This window comes from Cibotium barometz, chromosome 15, assembly GCF_041138505.1.
Source record: "Cibotium barometz isolate CiBa-2024 chromosome 15, ASM4113850v1, whole genome shotgun sequence".
In the NCBI taxonomy this organism is placed as follows: Eukaryota; Viridiplantae; Streptophyta; class Polypodiopsida; order Cyatheales; family Cibotiaceae; genus Cibotium; species Cibotium barometz.
The window spans coordinates 26,873,093-26,893,123 of record NC_141060.1 but is presented as its reverse complement, the minus strand read 5'-3'; the positions used below and the strand labels follow the sequence as shown (position 1 = coordinate 26,893,123).

At 47.5% G+C, this 20,031-nt stretch overlaps 1 protein-coding gene across 7 annotated transcripts in view; it reads right to left on the bottom strand.

The window, feature by feature from the left end:
- LOC147631113 (Asparagine synthase family protein) overlaps positions 1–20,031 on the bottom strand; it is a 72,210-nt gene that overhangs the window by 17,712 nt on the left and 34,467 nt on the right. For all 7 annotated transcript variants that reach the window (XR_015267533.1, XR_015267534.1, XR_015267535.1 and 4 more), the window contains exons 5-7: positions 11,801–11,933; positions 1,167–1,272; positions 996–1,089 (exon numbers count right to left, since the gene is read on the bottom strand). Coding sequence is in view for 1 of the 7 variants with exons in the window: in XM_086809444.1 (XP_086665570.1) it covers positions 996–1,089; positions 1,167–1,272; positions 11,801–11,933 (333 nt within the window). In the remaining 6 variants the exon portion in view is untranslated. The remainder of the gene's footprint in view (positions 1–995; positions 1,090–1,166; positions 1,273–11,800; positions 11,934–20,031) is intronic.

The window sequence follows — 20,031 nt, the reverse complement described above, 5'->3', positions numbered from 1 at the left end:
AGTCATAGGGAATGGGCATTTTTAGACTCGGGAATGTTGGGGATGGCAGCATCTTCCCGTCCTATGTCACTATATAGTCACAGGGTATGGCCACTCTCAGTCTTTTCCATCCCCGTTCCCCGTCCCCATTTTGCGTCCCATGTGACTATGGCTAGTACTAGTGCGGGAGCTGAGGCAAGTGTAGCCACTGTGTCTTCCTCTACATCAGATTCTCACAATGAGTCTTCCTCTACATCTGATTCTCATAGTGAGTCTGAGTTAGATGATGAAGAGAGCGAGGACACTGAGGACTTGCAAGACTAGCGACTAGCTAGGCTGAGAGCCTCAGCCATGGTCCATAAACAATGTGGCTCATCATGATTTATTTTGTATTGTTTAAACTTTATGTGCATTGTAATTTGGACCATGACTTCATGAATACCACAAACTTATAACATATTTAGTATCATGTATGCTCTTTTTTGTAGGCTTGTGGCATGGATGATTGGAAATTTGGATCATGGTCTATGATCATTGATGATGGATGATTATATAGTTTTTGTTATTTGTGATTCAAAAACTACATTATTCAGTCTTGTTAAGTTGTTAGTAATGAAAATTTTCATTATTCATGCCACTTGCAAATTGCGATGTCAATGACGAGTGTGTCACTATGATACCAGGGTCTAGGCAACGGTAGTAGGTTGAATCCTACATAGATGTTTCCATGAATTGTGTTACATGTAAGCTTCAAATTGATGTTTTCATGATTTCTATGCATTCACTGATATTTTAAACATTATATATCTGAAATTTTTTACATGAAAAAACTTAAAGGTAGGAAACTTCGGCTTGATTTTACGAAACACGTTTGAAACGTTTAGGAAACACGTTTCAAACAACCCCCTGACTACTATGGTTGTAAGTCAAGATATAAGCCAAAAATAAACTATCCAAATAAGAAATCAGAGACGAAACCTCATTAAGTTGGAAATCAACTGTGGGAAGAAAATAACCATGTGTGTCTTTGATGGGCAAATCAAGGAGAGAAGATGGCTATGCAGCTCGCCTAGGTGCGAAGGATCTCCATCAACTTCAATTAATCTCCACCTGTGTTACAGCAAAGAAAAATTGGAGGAGCCCACTTCCACATGATCGTGTAAAAAAAGCAATTCAGTGCTGCTAACCTGCGTGAAGGTGAAATGTTACAAAGCTCCTTGATTCCAGCAATAGCTGAAATTCTATCTGGAGCTGATTGGCCCTCAAAACTTACATTCAACAAGTCGATTGACCCTGAAGATTTTAGACAATGAGAAAAGACAGCATCAGAAGGACCATGAATGATAGGTGAAATGTTACAAAGCTCCTTGATCCCAGCAATAGCCAAAATCCTATCTGGAGCTGATTGACCCTCAAAACTTACATTCAACAAGCTGATTTACCTTGAAGGTTTTAGACAATGAGAAAAATACAACATTAGAAGGACCATGAATGATTAGATAAGAGGTAAGAAAAGCAAAATTTTTTAACAAAAATTGCTAGTTGGGACATGGTGTGCTGAAAAGAAATGTATAACACAGTAAGCTACGATGAGCAGGAGTTTCGGCTAGTGAAAAAGAATAAGAAAGAAAAAATACATTAACGTCTACAGAAGGCCAGATTGGCTTATGAGAAAAAATACATTAACGTCTACAAAAGGCCAAATTGGCCTATGAGACAAATATGTATACAACAAGTCCGTGTCCTGAGTATCATGGAAAGAAAAACTGAAATGAAAAGCTAATCCTAGTCATCTGCAGCTCACTATGCAGTCACTGTCTAGCATGCTATAGATGTACAATCATGATAGGTGGTATACTACTAATTCCACCCAGTGGAGATGGTGGGGTGTAGTACATCATACATGGGGCATGGGGCGAGGACTCTCACATCTGTTGTGCCCCGGTGTAGCCTCTGGACTCTCTCCTCCATGGTTGTGTGGTATCATGCCTAGATCTAGGCAGATTGGGCCTGATGGAGTAGTGGTGGTCTCCTAGCAGCTCTGATCTCCGAGGCTCTCTATAGTGTGAGACCTCGTCGAGAGGTAGATGATACAGGGGGAGGGGGGTGTGGCTCGCTGACAGGCCTGAAGAAGCTGGTGATGTGTGGCTGGGATCTCTGGCTCTGCACCTATAGAAGCCTCTCTCTATGTCGGTGTAGCTCAAGGAGGAAAAGGCCTAAGCATCTCTGATCAAGATACTCCATCATCCGGCTAAGTGGGACAAAACCCTCTCTGAACAAGCAGTGGTATCTCCCTCTGATCTCGTAATATACAGGGCATCAACATATGTAATGCTCCTCTGTCTCTACCTCTCTGTGGCATAATTTGCATACTCTGTCCTCTCTAGGGGTCCGTGCTGCTCTCCTTGCCTCAATCTCCCGAGTGTGCTGGGGGGGGGGGGGGGGGGGGGGGGGGGGGGGGGGGGGCGCAACGTGAAGGGAGGTAGAAGAGCTTGGGAGGCAACACTAGGGAAGATGGAAGGCTGGGTGCAAGATGGAGGGATTGGGGGAAGGTTTTTTTTGTTGGGGGGGGGGGGGGGGGGGGGGGAGGGTGGGGGGGTTGTTGCTCCAGACGGGTTATGAAAGATACAATGATCACATATAGAGGCAGTCAGGTGGCACTAGTAATGGGAGCCATTTCTCCATGAGACAGACATCATAGGACAAGCTCACTCGAGGTCATGCTGCCCTTGCCTTGATGGAGCGACAGTGTCGTCAAGCTCACTTCAAGGAGCCTCGCACCAAAGGATGGCTATTTGACACCTTAGTCACCCCAGCTATGATGTATGCAGCATCCGTATGGACCCCTAACCTCTCTACATATGATTGGCGTCGGATGGAGAGGCCGCAGATCCTCATGATCTCTAGGATGATTCGCAGCAAACCATCTATACCACATGAGATCGTCAATGTAGATCTTGCAATGCCCACCGAGGCTCTATATCAAACCATAGCCTACATCAGATGCATCAGAGGCATGGGTCCAGAGAGACTACCCCGCTTGGCCATGGAGTCCTCACAGAGTATTGCCACAGAGGGCCATCACCCATCATGGTATGCTGCAGTAGATGAGTGGTTCTCAACATGGTATACATCAGTGAAGGGGGTGTCCACAGCTCCCTGAAGAACATGCCTGGGTGTGCTCTGAAGCGAGCCAGTCGCTCCGCACCCTCTCTGTGAAACTGAGCTCTGATCTCTGTCATCTCTCTCTGGTATAGGCATGGTGTCCGAAAGCCAGGTGTCCTCTGTCTCCTGCGGGCTCTAAGTGTCTCTGCTCTCTGGAGAGTAATTCCCTGCCGTGCAGGGGCTGGGAGGGGGATGGATCTCTGAAAAAATGTAGTAATCTGTGTCTGTCGCCCCCCGTCTGGAGCTGTCTGAGCCTGTAATAATGTCTCTCTGTGGCACTGTATGTCTAGAATGTATCTCCCCAGTATGCGCTGGTCTGCTGCCTCAAAGATCTAGCGTAGGGAATGTGGCTCTCTGAATAAAATGGGATATCTCTCTCTCATGGCTGTATATGCTCTGCATCTGCATACATAATGCTCCTCACTCTCCACCTCCTCTCTGCACAATCTGCATACCCTCTCCTCTCGGGGGATCCGTGCTGCTCTGCCAGTCTCAATCTCCAATCGGTGTGATGAAACTCTGAGCTGACCAATAGCCACTCGGGAGCCGTGTGGTAAAAAGCCCTCCATGTATCTAGGCCTCTCTATAAATCCATCATCAGTGATACTCATGAAGTGATCTCTGTAGTATAGCATCTTCGGTGGAAGAGGCTGTGTAGGCGATATCCATGTCTCTCATGTATAGAGCTGCCATAGATCCTGTCTCAATACTCTGTTCCTCTCACTATGAGAGAGACGGATATATGGTGCATCCCTGTCATACTGGAATGGTGGTAGATGATCCATGTCTAGGCCATAATGTGAGAACCAATGTGTGACCTGTGCATACCATGATCCTCTGTCTCCTGCCTCAGCCAACTGTCTAGATGCCTCAAAAGCTCTGTATGATAATCTGTCCTGTGGCATCTCTCTGAATCTGTCTAGCACGCATATAGTCTGAAATATGGCCTCTACCATCATAGGAGGCGCAGCAAACTCTGCTTGGATAATGTCATGAGGTATTGACGGTTTGCTGCGTATCATGCGTGCCATCATGAGGGCCTGTGGTCTCTCTATCTGTGTCCACCAATGGGTAGCAAGGCCTGGCGCCCATACTGCTGCTCCATACATCAATGCCGGTGTGACTAATGTGTCAAATAGCCACCCCTTCGTCCGGGGCTCTTGAAAATGCGCCTGGTGGCACTGTCTCTCTAGCATAGCCAAGGCTGCATATCCCCGTGTCAATCTACCTCTGGCTGCTGAACCCATGGTGAAGCGTGTGGCTGAGAGAGAGAGAGAGAGAGAGAGCTTCAGTCCTGTGCGCCCTGCTGGGCAGCCTTCCGGTTTGTTGCAAAGAAAGAGAGGGCGAGAGTTGCTGCCCGACCAACCTGTCAACCTTCCAACCTGCTGTCCAGCCCACTTTTCTAAGAGAGCCAAAGCATGTGTGTATGCTGCCCGACTCCTAGCCGGTGAGAAAGAAAGAAAGAAAGAAAGATTTTATTAACGTCTTCCAAAAGACCGAACTCAGCCTATGAGACAAATCAGTGTACCTGTGTGGGGTATCCTCTGTCATCCCAACAAAATAAAAAAGTACTGAACTAAAAAGTTGAATCTGGGTGTGCAATAAGTACAATGAGTGGGGGAGGGGATGGAGCTTTACTACTAGGAGAATGCAAAGCTATATGCATGGAGTATACAATCATGATATGCAACCTAGCTAACTCCATCCTGTACCATACTGGGGGTATAAAATGGTATACATCAATGAAGGGGGTGTCCACAGCTCCATGTTCTTAGCTCCCTGAAGAACATGCCTGGGTCTGCTCTGAAGCGAGCCAGTCACTCCGCACCCTCTCTGTGAAAGTGCAGTCCAACACTGTGCTGCCTTCCATGCGTGGGAGAGAGAGAGAGCAGACCCACCTTGCGCTTGCAGCCCCCCGTCGCCAAAAAGCAAGCCCCCAAGTGTGCTGGCCCGACCAGCCTTCCCACGAGCTAAAAAGCACACATGCCCATAGCTGCAGTCGACTCCTCCAAACGAAGCATTCCCCCCAATAATAGCGTAACCCCTCCCAAAAGGGCCACGATCTTCAAAAAGGGGTGCTCTTTTATTTTTAATGGTTTTAATAACCTTTGTCCCCTCCAACCTTTGTCCCCATGGGTTATGAGAAGGGACTTTAATCATTTGGCCCCAAGTGTGAACATTGAACAAATGTCTTGCACACTACACACTGACCACAATGTTCACTGACTCTTCCTACATCCTCACACTTGTCCACACTATCCACCCCATGTTCCCGTGCACACTTGCACAATGTCAAGAGAAAAACACAGGGCCGTAACAACTTGGGACCAGGTCATCTGCTTCCGCCAGTTCGTTGGCGACCTTTGCCTCACAGACGCCCTAGCCAGCAGCAATGAGGCTAGAGCTTGATTGTTCCAGCTACAAAGAGCTTGATGGTTTGTTTGGTGTGGAGGCATAGGTGGCCCACCTCTTCACCTTCTCCCACATCAGTTTCACAGCAAAGCAAAGGACCTACAGGTACCTACACTGCTGTACCACCCATTGTACCGACTGTACCAGCTTCTGTACTTGATGTACCAACCACTGTACCTGCTGTACTAGTCACTGTACATGCTGTACCAACATTTGTACTTGATGTACCTATTGTACCAGCCACCATACCGGCTGTACCAGCCACTGTACCAACCACTGTACCAGCCACTATACCGGCTGTACTAGCCATTGTACCTGCTGTACCGGCTGAATGGAGAGTTATACTTGCTGTACCAGCTCTATTGCATGAAGACCCGTGGTTTTTGGGGAAGAATCAGTACCCACACGGAGGTATATGGATTATATTGTTGGCTCGGCATTTCTACAGCCTATGTTCCGGCTTGGTAGCCTCGTTTTGAGCTATGTTATGGCATTTGTATATGGATAATCCGGCATCTCCCTTGGGGAGAGTAAGGCTCTCAAAGCTTGTACCTGATATTATTCTCCTTGGGTAATAAAATACTCCAAGGGGGGGGTCGGCCCATTCCGGCCTCTATGCGGTGTCACGTGTGCAAGCTCCATTTTCAGCATTTGTGGATGTTTTGTCCAGCTTTTATTTTTATGCAAAGTGATGATGGATATGTGTTAAGGCTGTGGCCATGTTTAAGTGTTTTAATATGCATTGATGGTATCAACAAGTGTGTCAAAGGCCCTAGTCCCCCGGGCACCCGCCGCGAGTTTCATTGGTATCAGAGCATAGGCTTTCTTGGAAGCGGAGGCTTCCTTCTATCAATAAGGAAGAGAAAAGATCTCAAGTGGGGACCACACTTACCATCATTGCTATTAAGCATGGCCAGCCGCTTCATAGCTTATGAAGCAAGAGCATGAGCAGTAGACAGCTTGTGGATCTAAGGATTTATGAATTCACAAAATTTTATCTTGGAAGTGTGGAGCTGGCTTTATGTGCACACGTTTAGCACTCTTTTCATATGGATATTGTGGATTATATTATCAAGCTTACAGGCAAGCTATATGGAGATATATCTCGGGATATCTTAAGGATATGGTGACGAGATATTTCTTTTGGCTTCATGACCAACCTAGCAAAGAAAAGCTAAGTATACTTTGAGTTTGCAAAGTTGGTGCTTTGGCTATTTACTATGAAGTGTTTTTGATGTTCACTAACCCTTGTATAGCCATGCAAGGAGAAAGGTGGTGTTGTTTGCCTTGAGATGGTTTCAGGGAAACATTGTTTATGGCTCTCTTTATTGGGATGGATTATATCTATGGAGATTTCTTTCTTGGACGAGATTTATATAGATATTGGGCTTCACAAGCAATTTCTATGGACGAATCTGACCGAGTTTATAGAGAAGAAATCTTTTGATATCTCATGGAAATGATGCTTTTATGGATAAAATCCACCTCTACTCCAAGGTGTGTGGTTAGCACGGAGTATGTGGTAAAAGTTATGGTATACAGGTCTATGGATTCCTGGACTTCTTTTCTAGGATTTGGATCTATCCTCAAGTTTATGGATTATTCTTTATAGCTCCCTTTATTTAGGATGCATTGGACTTATGAAACTCATGGTTCGCATACCCTGTGTAGTGTTCTCTTGTCCTACGTGCTCTTTCGAAGATTGTTTCTACCATGTGTGGGTGGAACAATAGAGAGCAGATGGAAGGGAACATGGGCACTTCAGAGGGTAGTGTGGAGCACAACATACCGTGTGTAGTGTTCTCTTGTCCTACGTGCTCTCTTGAAGATTGTTTCTACCATATCTGGGTGGAACAATAGAGAGTAGATGGAAGGGAACATGGGCACTTGAGAGGGTAGAGTGAGTTGGTGGCCGAAATGCCTATAAACTATGTGTAGCAGAAATGCTTATGGAACACCAGGTTATCTATGCCTGCGAGTGATTGTTTTATCTATGCCTGCGAGTGATTGTTTTATCTTGTTACTTGAGCCCACCTCTCATCCAAGGTGTGTGGTCAGAGTACCAACATGGAGTGCAAGTGGTAAAGTGGACATGACGTGTAACACGCGGAAGCTTTGGGTAGTATCTTTCAGCCCTAAACACTCTTGGAAACCTTCTGATGCAAAAACGCAAGTAGAGAGAGAGTAGAGAGAGAGAGAGAGAGAGAGAGAGAGAGAGAGAAGTGCTGGAAATTCAGTATAATCTATGGTACAAAAAGGTACCTAAATCTGCAGCCATGGGCTGCCTTACATAAAAGGTGGTAACACACCAAAAATCTGTCCCCTATGGGACTCCTACTGACTCAAACCCCTAGAGGGAGAGAATGAATACAATATGGAGCACTTGGCCCTATTTATATGGGTCTTTGGACACTTTTTATGCTGGCCGACTGCTGGTCGGCCAGTTCCATGTCCATACCAACTATTCAGCGCTGCCCGACTAGATATACTACTTGTTTATGATGCGCTTGATGCTGCCCATGTCCTCTGATTCAGCCGACTGGTTCTGTGAGCAGCCGACAGCATCCCTTTTTTCTTCTCCAAGCCTTGCTTCAGTCTACACTGCCGAGGTGCTCTGTGCTCTGTGCTCCATCATCCTGGTTCTTCTACTGGGTTCATACTCTTTATCTGGTTGCCTTTTCTGGATCTAGCCCTAAGAATGTCCATGGCATCTATGATGCACATGACATCCCCCTCTGCTAAACTTGACGACGGGAATCCAACCTGCTCTTGGATGACTGTCATCATCCCAATCCTGTCCCGAAGCCCCTCTGTAGCTCAGCATCCTGTAGGTCGCATTTTCTGAGTCTCCCCCAAAGGGGAGAGGGTACCCTTGAGGGGAGACTCGTTCCACCAACAGCCCTCTCCTTTATCAGCAGCAACACATGGGAAGTAAGAAGTCTTTTGCCTCAATCACCGCTTCACGATTACCGCCCATTCCTCCACCCGTGAGCAAGCCGACACCATGGGAAGCCTACCTCATGCAAGAACTGAAGAAACTTCAGGGAGAATTAGCAGCACTGAAACACGAGACTATCAAGAAAGATGAACAAATCAACGAACTGAAAGTGCAAGTGCAAGCCATGAAGACGAAGCAAGAGGAAGCACGAGAAGGACCCATACCTACAACACTACAAACAGAAACGACAAACCATGTTTCAAAGGTAAATTCAGTTAACTCACAAGATTTTGTTAAAGAAGTCATATCAGCAGTCAAAGAAAAGGAACGAATGGAAAGTAACAAAAAGGTAATCAGAGTCGGTGGTCTTCCTCAAGGCTGGGATAGGACAGACATAGCTCAAGAGCTTCGAGAAGACTACATATTAGATACAGATGTACTTACAGCACAACTGAGCAAAGTAGTCCCCTTCGTGGACTTAGGAGACCCTATCTCTATTATAGTAAAGGGTACACAGGCAAAAGTCTCCTATATGGACAACAATGAGAAAATAGCAGTGATGAAGCAAACAAGGGACAAAGGTATGGATAGCTGATGAACTCACCCCGCTACAACTCAAGAACAGATCAGCAGAGCTGAATAAAGTTAAAGAAGCAAGAAAGAATGGCAAATGGGCAATATACAGAGGAGGACAAGCAATCATTAAAGAATTCCGTACCCCACCCCCCTCAAGAGCAAATCCATCCATGGATGAAATATAGCTATTTTTATTTTGAACCTCAATTTCGAACTAGATGCAATAGAGCCCATTGTAATTTAAACTCTTAAGAGTCTTAAGGGTTCATTTTGAGTTATTTTTTTTCAGTTTTATGCCTCTTTGGCATCGATACCCAGAGTGGAATGTAAATGGATGTATCTGATCTGTCCCATAGGTCGGATTCGGCCTCCCGTGGACGTTAATATAACTTTCTTTCTTTCTTTCTGCCACAATCACCTCATCAGCTCCAGATCTAGGACATGCTCCACCACCATCAAGCTACCTTTCCACGTGACATAGCTGAGGGAGACCTCTCGGCCATACTCATTAGCCCCATGCTTGATATTTTGGAGAGTGGTATACCATCTACTCGGAGCTGATGTTGCTCTCATGTTTCTATGTTCTTAGTATTCCATGATGAGTTTCCATGGACTTATAGGGGCTTATAGCCACTCCAGTGTTTTGTGTTTAAGCAGTGATGTAATTGGTTTAGCCAAGTGTAATTGCCCCATGAGAGTAGTGTTGAGAAAGATAAGGCATTCAGCCTATAAAAGCATCGTACCTTGTGAACTTAAAAACATCAATACAAGCATTACATTGTATGGTGCAATCATATGCTTTCAGTTTGTTACATCCCACATTCTTTCTCTCTTCTGCACATACTCCATGGATGTCAATAACCCTCCATAGCTGTTGGTCTGCTAACCCTAAGGCCAACATTGTACGTCAAGGCTCTCATGGTATGGGACGCCACGGCTGATTCGGCATGGACCTGTGGGAGTAAGCTTTAGCCCCTGGCGGCTCAGGGGAGGTCTAAGAACGCAGACCATGGTTGGGTGGTGAGCTTGCATGTACCCTTCTATGTCGTTTGTACTAATCTTGTGTTTGGCCTATGATTTAGGTGATTTCGTAGGAGGATCTTACAATTGGTATCAGAGCAAACCTAAACACAGAGGCGGAAAAGAAAAGTTTGCATGTCTCACGCATGGTGGCAAGTATGTCGTGAATCCCAAGAATTTTTCTTGTGGTATTTGCTAGGGTTTTGATCTCGGTTGAAAAGGTATGGAGCTTTTTCAGTACATGGGGGCCTGTGTGGGGCCTAGTGCTCTGGTACATGGGGGCCTCTGTCCCGCCCACCCCCCTGGGGAGGGTCCAAACTGGGGCCCGGGGGGGGACAACTAGAGGCTACCGACAAGGGCAAACCCTAGCGAGGTGTCCCATCTGGCAACAAATGAAACATTGGTCTCTAAGGCTAGAGTACTCAACTCTCTGCAAAATCAAGTCTCCCCACAGACTAGGGAGCGAAATGGTGTGAGGCACTGAGTTTGGGGAGGCAATGCAAATACGAAGGGATGGAATCCCAGTTGTCTGTGCAAGAAACGAAGTGGCGGTTTGGGGGGGAGGGGGGGGGGGTGTTGATTCCATCACCCTCCCAATAGCACCACCTATCACCAAGAGGAGAGCAAGGTATTCCTTTCTAAGACCTGGAAAGCATACTGTCATGGGAAAGCTTGAAGACACCAGCCAAAGGGTCGAACACACGTTCAATAAAGCAAGCTATTTTTGTTGAAGTAAAGATCTTTATAAAAGTGGACACTATTTTGAGCCCCACATTATTTCAAGCAATATGATTAAAATACACCAAAAGGAAGCGTGGGCTCACTCTTGTGTCCTTTAAGTATTCGCTTATTCCTTCTCCATATAAGACAACTGAAAGATGTGAAGTTGAGTGTGAGGAAAGCCACTAATCAGTTATCACTTCCAACCTCACTTTAGGATGGAGGACCAGCCCTAGGATATCGCATGATATGATCCAGGTCCACCCACAGGAGACTTTATATACCGCAACTCCAAAACCACCCATTGGAGTCGAGATTGAGGCTGCTACCCATGTAATTGAGATAAGATGCCTCAGCCCTAGGACCAGATGCCCACTTACAAGCAGACAATGAGTAATTCGCATCCACTTGCTCAAGATTTGCCACTCCAATTGTGACTCCCATTGGAGTCACAATTGAGGCTGCTACCCATGTGATTGAGAGGAGATGCCTCAGACCTAGCTCGAGATGCTCACTCAGAAACAGACAGGCAATCATGATACAAAGGCAGCATGCTACTACAATTTGACCTATCCTCAATACAGAGGTTCCTATCAAAGATTCAGGTGATGCATGGGAGGTACCGCTTACTTCATGGGTCTAGTGGAGTCATGTGCCTCTGTACTAGAGTTTATCAGTCCATCACACTTTACACCTTTTTTCTACTAATTCTCTTTTTTTTTGCATTTCTTTCTATTCTATATTTTTTAATACATAACATTATACTAAATGCCACTGTGCATGCTGGATGCACTCTGTGATGTACTACAATGGTCTCAAAGACCCTTGTGGTCTTAAGTTATACGTTAATAAAGACATTAAAATTTCAGTTCTCCACAAATTTAAACCACCCTATGATCTAAGCAGAGCAGCTAGCAGTAGAGGCACATCAACAGCAACCATGCCCCTTAAAAATGCTTTGCAGAGCTTATGTAAATTGAAAATGCTTACATTGTAGTGCAAGACACTGATCTGCAACAGCAGCCAAAATCATCGAATCAAGGCCCCCCGAGAAAAGAATTGCGATAGGTGATACCATGCACACCTCAGCATTTCTTTGCATGTCAAAGCACTCCACCTTTCCCTGTTTGCCAAAAAAAAACTGCATGATTAATAAAGAGCAAAAATATATACTACAAGCTTCGCATTGTCTGGCACACCTAACTACATGCATACATAAGCCTGAAAGCATAAACCAAAAGATCACTGCATTGTCTGGCGCACCTAACTACATGCATAAATAAGCCTGAAAGCATAAACCAAGGATCACTGCAGATCTAGAGAGGTGGACAGCACCTCCAAACGGACACACATGGCATGACAAGAACAATGTAGATCTAGCAGCAAAAAGCATACATAGTATCTCAGAAGTACTTATAGGGCAGGGCTAGACAAGTTGACAAATAATATATGCCCACTGTCACAAGGCAGATGCTATGGACACTGATTTATCTGATTACGGTTTCTCTACTACACACATGCTTACAGCTCACTAGAGCGCAAGAGGATTATGAAATCTTTGCTAAAATGAACCTGCTTTTGGTGTTTGGGCTGAAACTCTCACATGCACCGTGCAATGTGACAGTGGACACACTGGCTCTACATCAATGTAACATTTCTACAGTAGGATTAATCTTTTTAGGAGCATTTTGTCGTATGCTGTGACTCCATTGTGAGCCCCAGTCCGGGACATGTCAAGCACAAGCTATGTAGGTCAATCTCCAAGCCTTAGAGCATCTGCATGTGTCAATCCTCTTACCCACTAGGAGAATTCATCATTCAAGTATATATAGAGGTCAGCCTTCGCAGTAGGTATTGCATTAGTATTCATCATCAGGGGCATGTGTACATGGGCCAGCCCAACCCTATTATGGGGGTTGCCTTGCATATGGGGCTAGACACCATATGCCACCCACCCCTCATGAGCATGTCGGCCAGCAGAAAAACATCATGGACAGCATATGTAATCAGTCGGCCAGCTTGAATGGGCACCCAACAGCAAGTCGGCCAGCACAACATTTAATGCTTATTTTTGGGCATTTTTTTCTTGTCCAATTTAGCCGAAAGCCCCTGAAGCAGACCGACAAGCCGCAAACATCCATATATAAGTAAATGCTCAGTCCATTGCATAAATCATCAATCATAATTCAGTCCCCAAGCATTCAAGAACAGATATGCATGCATAGAGCCTCTGGCCTCTTCTGCATACATCCAGCATTCAGCACTTTATTGTGCTACAGTACCCAAGGCCTCAGTGAAGATCCTCTTCAGAATTCAGCCAGACTATGTGCATCCCTCAACAGTTCTGGGCTTGCATAGTGATCATTGAAGAGTGGTTCAAGGTGTCTTGGACAACATATGGTTCAGCCTGCATTCCGTCTTTCCTCGTCCTTGCGTTGGGCAGTCCTCAATCAAAATTCATTGTCATTGTACAAAGTTCTCCAAAGAATTCTGATAATGTTCACCAGTGCCTCTATGAGGGAAGCGATGCAGAAGGAGATTCACATGTAGAAGATGTACATGGCGGGCCTAGAGGCTGGGAATCATAAACTGCTAGAACTGACTAGAGGAGGAAAGCTCTAGATACCAGGTAAGCTCCATAAACTTCAAAAGAAGATCATGAGAAATGACTGAGGGGAAAGGTATCTCAGCGATTTGCACATGAAAAGGGTGGCCAAGGCACCTTATTTCTTCAGGGCTGATTGTCCAATGAAAAAAAAATTGTTCTTGGGGAGGCTCAAAATTAAGGCGGAGGATTGGGCCTCTTCCATGCCCAATGGGTGGGAAGGAGACTGTAAGACCCCTCCTGAAGGATCACCTGATCCACATGCTAAACACATGACATTAGAACAACATAGAAGGATGCAGGCCAACTCACCTCCCAACCGTACATTCCATCTGGAGTCACCCCTGAGCCAAGGGCTAAGGTTCCACTCCCCACAGGCCAAGCCAGCCAGCCAGCCCCGACGTCCCATACCACCAAAGCCTATCCTAAGGGACCCTCACCACAACCACCTATGAACTGCTATGTCCGTGGCGAGAGTAAGACTACTCTAGTCTAGGCATAGACCAACTCTCAAGTATACCAATCTAACCCCAATAACCCATAAGTCACTTATATAGTGACTACTACCACCATAAATAACCATCCAAGTCATAAATAGTTGGTAACCATGGATTATCAATAATAATGAGCCTTGGCCACCTGTAACCTACCTACAACCTTCCCCCTAATCTCACGGCTCCCCAACCCTGCCTAGATTAGGACCTAATCCCAAGGATTAGCATTTGCCAAGTGCCGTAGAGCTCGTACAACTCTTGCAAGTGCTGCCAGGCGCCGCCCTGTGTCAAGGCAGCCCTGCAGCTGCTGCCCATCAAACAACTATTGATGCTTGCTCTGCCCATTGCTGCACAACGCCGCCTACACCAGAACACTCACCCAAGTGCCAATTAACGAGTCCCCAAATCAGTTTTTGATTCGCCTCCTCCGCCCTAGTAGTGCCCATCCACCGGTTGAGCCACCTGTTTCACCCACCGCCACTTTCTGAAAATTTTTCCCTGTTTTTGCACAGGTTTATTCCTCATCATTTTTTTAGTCTCCCAAGCCGAAGAACTCCATAATTGGAGCCCATTTAGGCCATCAAAACCCTTCTACAAAATTTCAGTTTTTCCAAAAACAGAGCTGAATTGAGCCTTGGGTTGAATCCGGGATTCCTAGTGCTCTCTTTTCGTGCACTTGGCATCGACGTACGACATTGCAACACCCATTACTGGGGTCTTTTTTTGGTCATCGAGCCTCTATTAAAATAACTTTTCTATCCCTACACTCTTGTCATTTCAATACACTTGCAAGTCCTTGTCACTCATCAATGAATCATTGGGCATCTCAGAAGACTACGTTTCAGTGGACATTGAGGGTATGCAATGCATTGTGCAGTGACATTTGCTTGGGGAAGATTGTTAGTTTGCTTTGAATCATGGCTAATAATGATGTATCCGGGATATGCTCTGCCAAGGACAAGCTTGACGGGACTAACTATCCCATGTGGGCATATATGATGAAGCATGTACGGTTGCAAAGAATTTATTGGTATATGTACTTGGTGCTGAGTTAAGACCTGTTGGTCCTGCAGCTACAGCTAGCACGTCAGGGGGGTCCACTGTTGGGACTAGTGATTCTAGTTGTCACCGTTTGGTCCATCTCCATTTCTGGAGCCACTTCTATGGGACTGTCACTCCATAGAGCGGCCAGATTTGTACCATGTTCACATGTGGCCAGGCCAATGTCCCATGTGAAAGGGTCAGACATCTTGTGTCACATGGACGGAAACCAATTTTGTGCCACCCGTGTGTGACTAGTATTGCACCATATGGATGGGAGCCTGTTTTTGCTGCCACCCGTGTATGACCAAGATTGCGTCTTATCCATGGGACTATCACTCCATGGTAGGACTGATAATTGTGCCGAGCTTTGTCTATGGGATTTTCACTCCATATGAAGGCTTGTGCCAGGATTTGGGTTTTCCCTATGGGACTATCACTCCATAAGAAGACCAGGACTTCACATTTCTGTCGCGCCAATTTTGTGCCCGACAATAAATTCTTGTACAAGTTTCATGAAAGGGAGATTTCGTCCATTACATGTGCACATGCATTCATGTTTGCATGCATAAACTTGTTTTCGCATGACTTGTTTTCAAATGTTTGCCTGCTATGACGTGCCAGTACACGAGACGAAGACGCCCCCAATGTACCGTGGGTGTGTTGTTTCCTGACGAGTTGGTGTGGCATGTGAATAGGTGGTAAGTATTGCCTTTTTGGCCTTTTTCTAATGTAAAATCTATAAAGTAGTGTAAACCTTAATATTTATAAGGTTGGGTGAGATTAAGGATTTCATGGGAAGAACACTCTCCAACACGTGGATGGTGGAAATGGGTAGTTGATGGAAAGAGGGCGACTACTAATGCAGGGGGGAATTGTTTTCTCTTGCTCCCACCTGTTGCTACAATGTACCTGCCTCTAGCACCAGGCTTGCTGCCACCTCTATACCCGCCTAGCTGCTGCATCAACACCCACCTACTGCTGCCCTGGTACCCGCTGGCTGCCACCCCTGTACCCACCTGGCTGATGCATCAGCACACCCGCCTCCAGTCTTTGTACCCACCTGGCTGCTGCATCAGCACCCGCCTCTACCCCTGTACCCGTCTGGCTGCTGTCCCTGTACCCGCTGATTGTTGCCTCTGTACCCGCCTGGCTGCTGCATCAGTACATGCCTGTGGCTGCTCCTGTACCCGCCTATGGTTGCTACTACACCCGCCATCAGTACCGGCTGCTGCTGTCGCTGTACTCATCATCAGTGCAACCGTTGACTGCCACAGTCTGCACCGACCAGGACCACATTAAAGGGGGGACAGTCTCTTCAACTTAAACCCCAATTTGAATCTAAATCAGGTACTTGTTTCTGTATTTCAATATATATATTGAATTCAGATAATATTAAATTGATATATATACCTAGATAAATCCAGGAACATGCCCAAATTCACCTTTTAGGAACATGCATGTTATATACTCATGTAGTCAACCCACAAGACTATATAACTATCAACTCCATTATGTATAGTATGGACTAGATACTACGACATCCCCACTAACGTCATCAGTGCCCAATAGTGGATGTAGAACTCTGTATCAAGATATGCTCTTACACACGCACTCCACACACACACACACATAAGAGCATATATTCACACAAAGCCCTTCGTACTCAACCCTCCGGAGATGCAGGGCAGACTCAGCCATAATGAAGCCTAGCACTAAAGGAAGTAGCAAATAGAAAGTGCAAATAAGTAGTTGATAGGCCAAACGTACCGCTAAAGATAGAAAGAATTAGCACAATATCAACTGGCCGCAACTCGGACGAAAACTTCATGTATGTGAGGACTTCCTAGTCTATTAATACTTTAAGAGACATGAGTAAGATTGAATACAAGAACTAAAGATAATTAGAGAGCGGAAAGTTGAGTTGTTTGCATTGAGACACAAGGCCTTGTTAAATAGGGCCCAAAGAGGTACAAATGAAGAGGCACATCCCTGACAAAAGGGTGTGACTCTTTTTTTTTCTTTTTTCTTTTCCGACAAAAGATCCTTTCATTAGTTATATAAAAACGCCCGTAAGGCTACAAAAGATCCTCTCCTGCTCACAAGAAGAACAGAGCAGTGAACAAAGCAAGGCAGCTCGGGAGACTCTCCCTAGGTGCTGAAAAGTACAAGCATCAGTACAAAGAACTGAGGGGCTAAATCATACAATAGGAGGGGGGAAAAGCCAAACAGGTGGCCTGTAATGCCAACGGGGGGATCCCGCGTGTAGGGTATAGAAGGGGCCGCTGCGCCAGGTGGTGTGAAAGGCCTGGCGCCGCAAGATCGCCTCATCCGAGTCGCCCCGGATGCAGTCATACTGTCCTCGCAGGGTGTGGATCAACTCCTGCAAAATCCCCCGTACAGTCTCGCTGGTGGCTCCAGTCTCCCCTCAAAGGCCCTGAAACACCGGGCCCTCCAGGTGAACCAGATGGTGAGGCTGCTGAGGAGCTCCCATCGTAAATCCCTCTCCTGTGTCCAGCTGGCGGACGAGAAATCCGGTGACGGAACAAGGCGAGGCTGGCCCCTAATGAATCTCATGGCCTGACTGTCCTGCTCCGTCTCATAGCCCATAGCACGCCCTGACGAAGTCGACCAAGCAGCGGCACCCCACGTAAACATACCCTCTGGAGAGAGGGGGGCCAGAATACACAGCATCCGCAGCCAAATCTGCTGCGCCTGAGGGCAATCCCATAGGCAATGTCTCTGTCTCCATAGGGTGGCCGCATCGGACGCAGGCCGCCGAAAGACCGCTGTAGACAAGCCAGATGCCAACTGCTGAGCCCCTGTGGGCGACCAGCCACTGGAAAGTCGAGATCGTGCGGGCCTGTCGACTAGCCCAGAGCCGGGCCCAAAAATCCTCCAGGGACTCCTGTGAGAGTCCCTGTAGCCGCCAGTGCCCCGCTGCAGCTGGAGAGACCATCCTCCTCGCCGTCAAAATATGCCGCCCCAGCCGAACCGTATACTGGAAAAAGGTGATCTCTGTGGCCTCAAGGGATGCATAAGGATCATGCCACTCGTACTCCCCAGGGTCCCACTGTAGCCGGGCCAAGGGGCGCGCTGCATATGCCCATATGCGCCAATCCGGGAGCACATCTGCAGGGTCTGGGTCAATATGCCACTTCCGAGAAGCGGCGGCCACTACCCGTATCCTCTGAAAGGTGCACTCTACAACCAAAGGCGACTCCACCTCCACTCTCTGAAGTCTGCCCTCATCCTGAATCTCATAGTAGAGGCATCTACCATCCTCAGTGCAAGCTCTGACAACGATCAGGATCTCCAACTGTGAAAAAGGCTCCCATTCACCGTGGGGCCACTAGCTCGATAGGCGTGAACCACTCCTCTGTGAGTGCCTCCTGAATGTCATCCCTCATAATCAACCCCCCTCTGAAGTGACTCAGCCTCTCCACCTGGATCTCCTCTGGGAGACTGCAGAAGGCCTGCCAGTCTCCAAAACTGCGTGCTGGGCCTGCCACCAAAGGTCCCCAGGCTAGACGAGGCCGAGTACCCAGCATATGACCCTGCTCTGTGCGAACCGCTGGGCTCCAGATGAGCGGTTGTCTGGCCCGCTCCTCAACACAAGAAGGAGGTCACTGAGAGAGCCCCGGTCTCAGCAGCTCCCAAGCTCTCAAGATGCTCAAAGCAAATCTCTCCTCCCATCCTCTACTGAGGCCTGTCCTCCTCATCTCTATGAAGATCCATCGAATCTCTGGTGCCCAAGTGCCCCCTGCTGGGGGAGCCCGAGCCTGCAGCCGCTGCAAGAGAAGCTCTTTCCAAGGCTCAGCGCCTGGAAGCAGCCCCCGAACAATAAGCTTCCCCAATAAGGCTCTACTTTGACCGACTGGATCTATAATGCCCAAGCCTCCCTGAGCCAGCGGAAGTGTAATAACTGCCCATGCAACCTTTGCCCGGGCTGGCTGACCATCCCGCCCAGACCAAAGAAAGTTCCTGATCAGCCTCTGTACCTGGCTGATGCAAGAGCTCGAGAAGATCCAGCAAGACGTAATGTACCACATGGTCGCTAACAGCACCTAATTTGCCACCACCACCCTCCCAGCCAAGGATAGTTGAGCTGTACTCCAATACAAAAGCTTCTTCCGAATGCTCAGAAGAAGCGGGGCGATCTGCTGCTCAGGTAACAAATCTAGTCCAATCTGGCATCCCAAATACCGCACTGCTGTGCCAGGAGGAATCCATCTAAAACCGGGGTTCGAGCTCCATGCCGGAGTGGGAGCGCTACTGATCCAAAAGGCCATTGTCTTACGCCAATTGATCAATGCTCCCGAAGCTGCACTAAAAACCTGGAGCGACTGCTCTGCCCGAAGAAGATTGGCCTCTTGGCCATGCAAAAATAAGCCCGTGTCGTCAACAAACTCAGCATCGAGCAGGTCCTCTCCGGACTGGGAGTCCTCTCAAACAAACCTCCTCTGCCGTCAAATACATGCTCATAGCCTCCGCAAAGAAGAGAAAAAGAAAAGGGGCGAGGGGACACCCCTGACGGACTGATCTGGTCAGCTCAAAACTCGGCCCCCGTCCTCCTGCAGGCGGCGAAGGTGGAAGCGAGGCGGTAGGGGGGGATGGGGGTGGAGGGGGTGAAGGAGGGGGTGCTGGCATCTCCTGGTCCTCAGTCGTCGCAGGGGTCTCCTCCTGTAGGGGAGCAAAGCTGTTCCTCACGGGAACCCAGTGATGCTGAGACTGTGGCTGCTGCTGCATCGGTCTCGGGGCGTGCTACTGTGGCTGTCTCCCTCGACGGCGCCCCTGTCCAGGCTGCCACTCTGAGGTCTCTGTGGCCTGAGCAGGTGTCCCGGAGGCTGCCTGCCGAGCCTCATCTGTGGGCGGGCCACCAGGGGCCTATTGCTGCAGTGAGGATCGGGGTCTCCTGCGAGGACAGGCCTTGGCCAGATGGCCGACCTGCCTGCAAATAAAGCACTGGTTCGGGAGCCCCGAGAACTCCACTCTCTGATCAATCCATCCCCCCCCTATCCTAGGTAGCTGAATGACCTTCGGAAGGGAGGAGATGTCAGGAACCAAAACTCTGACCAAAG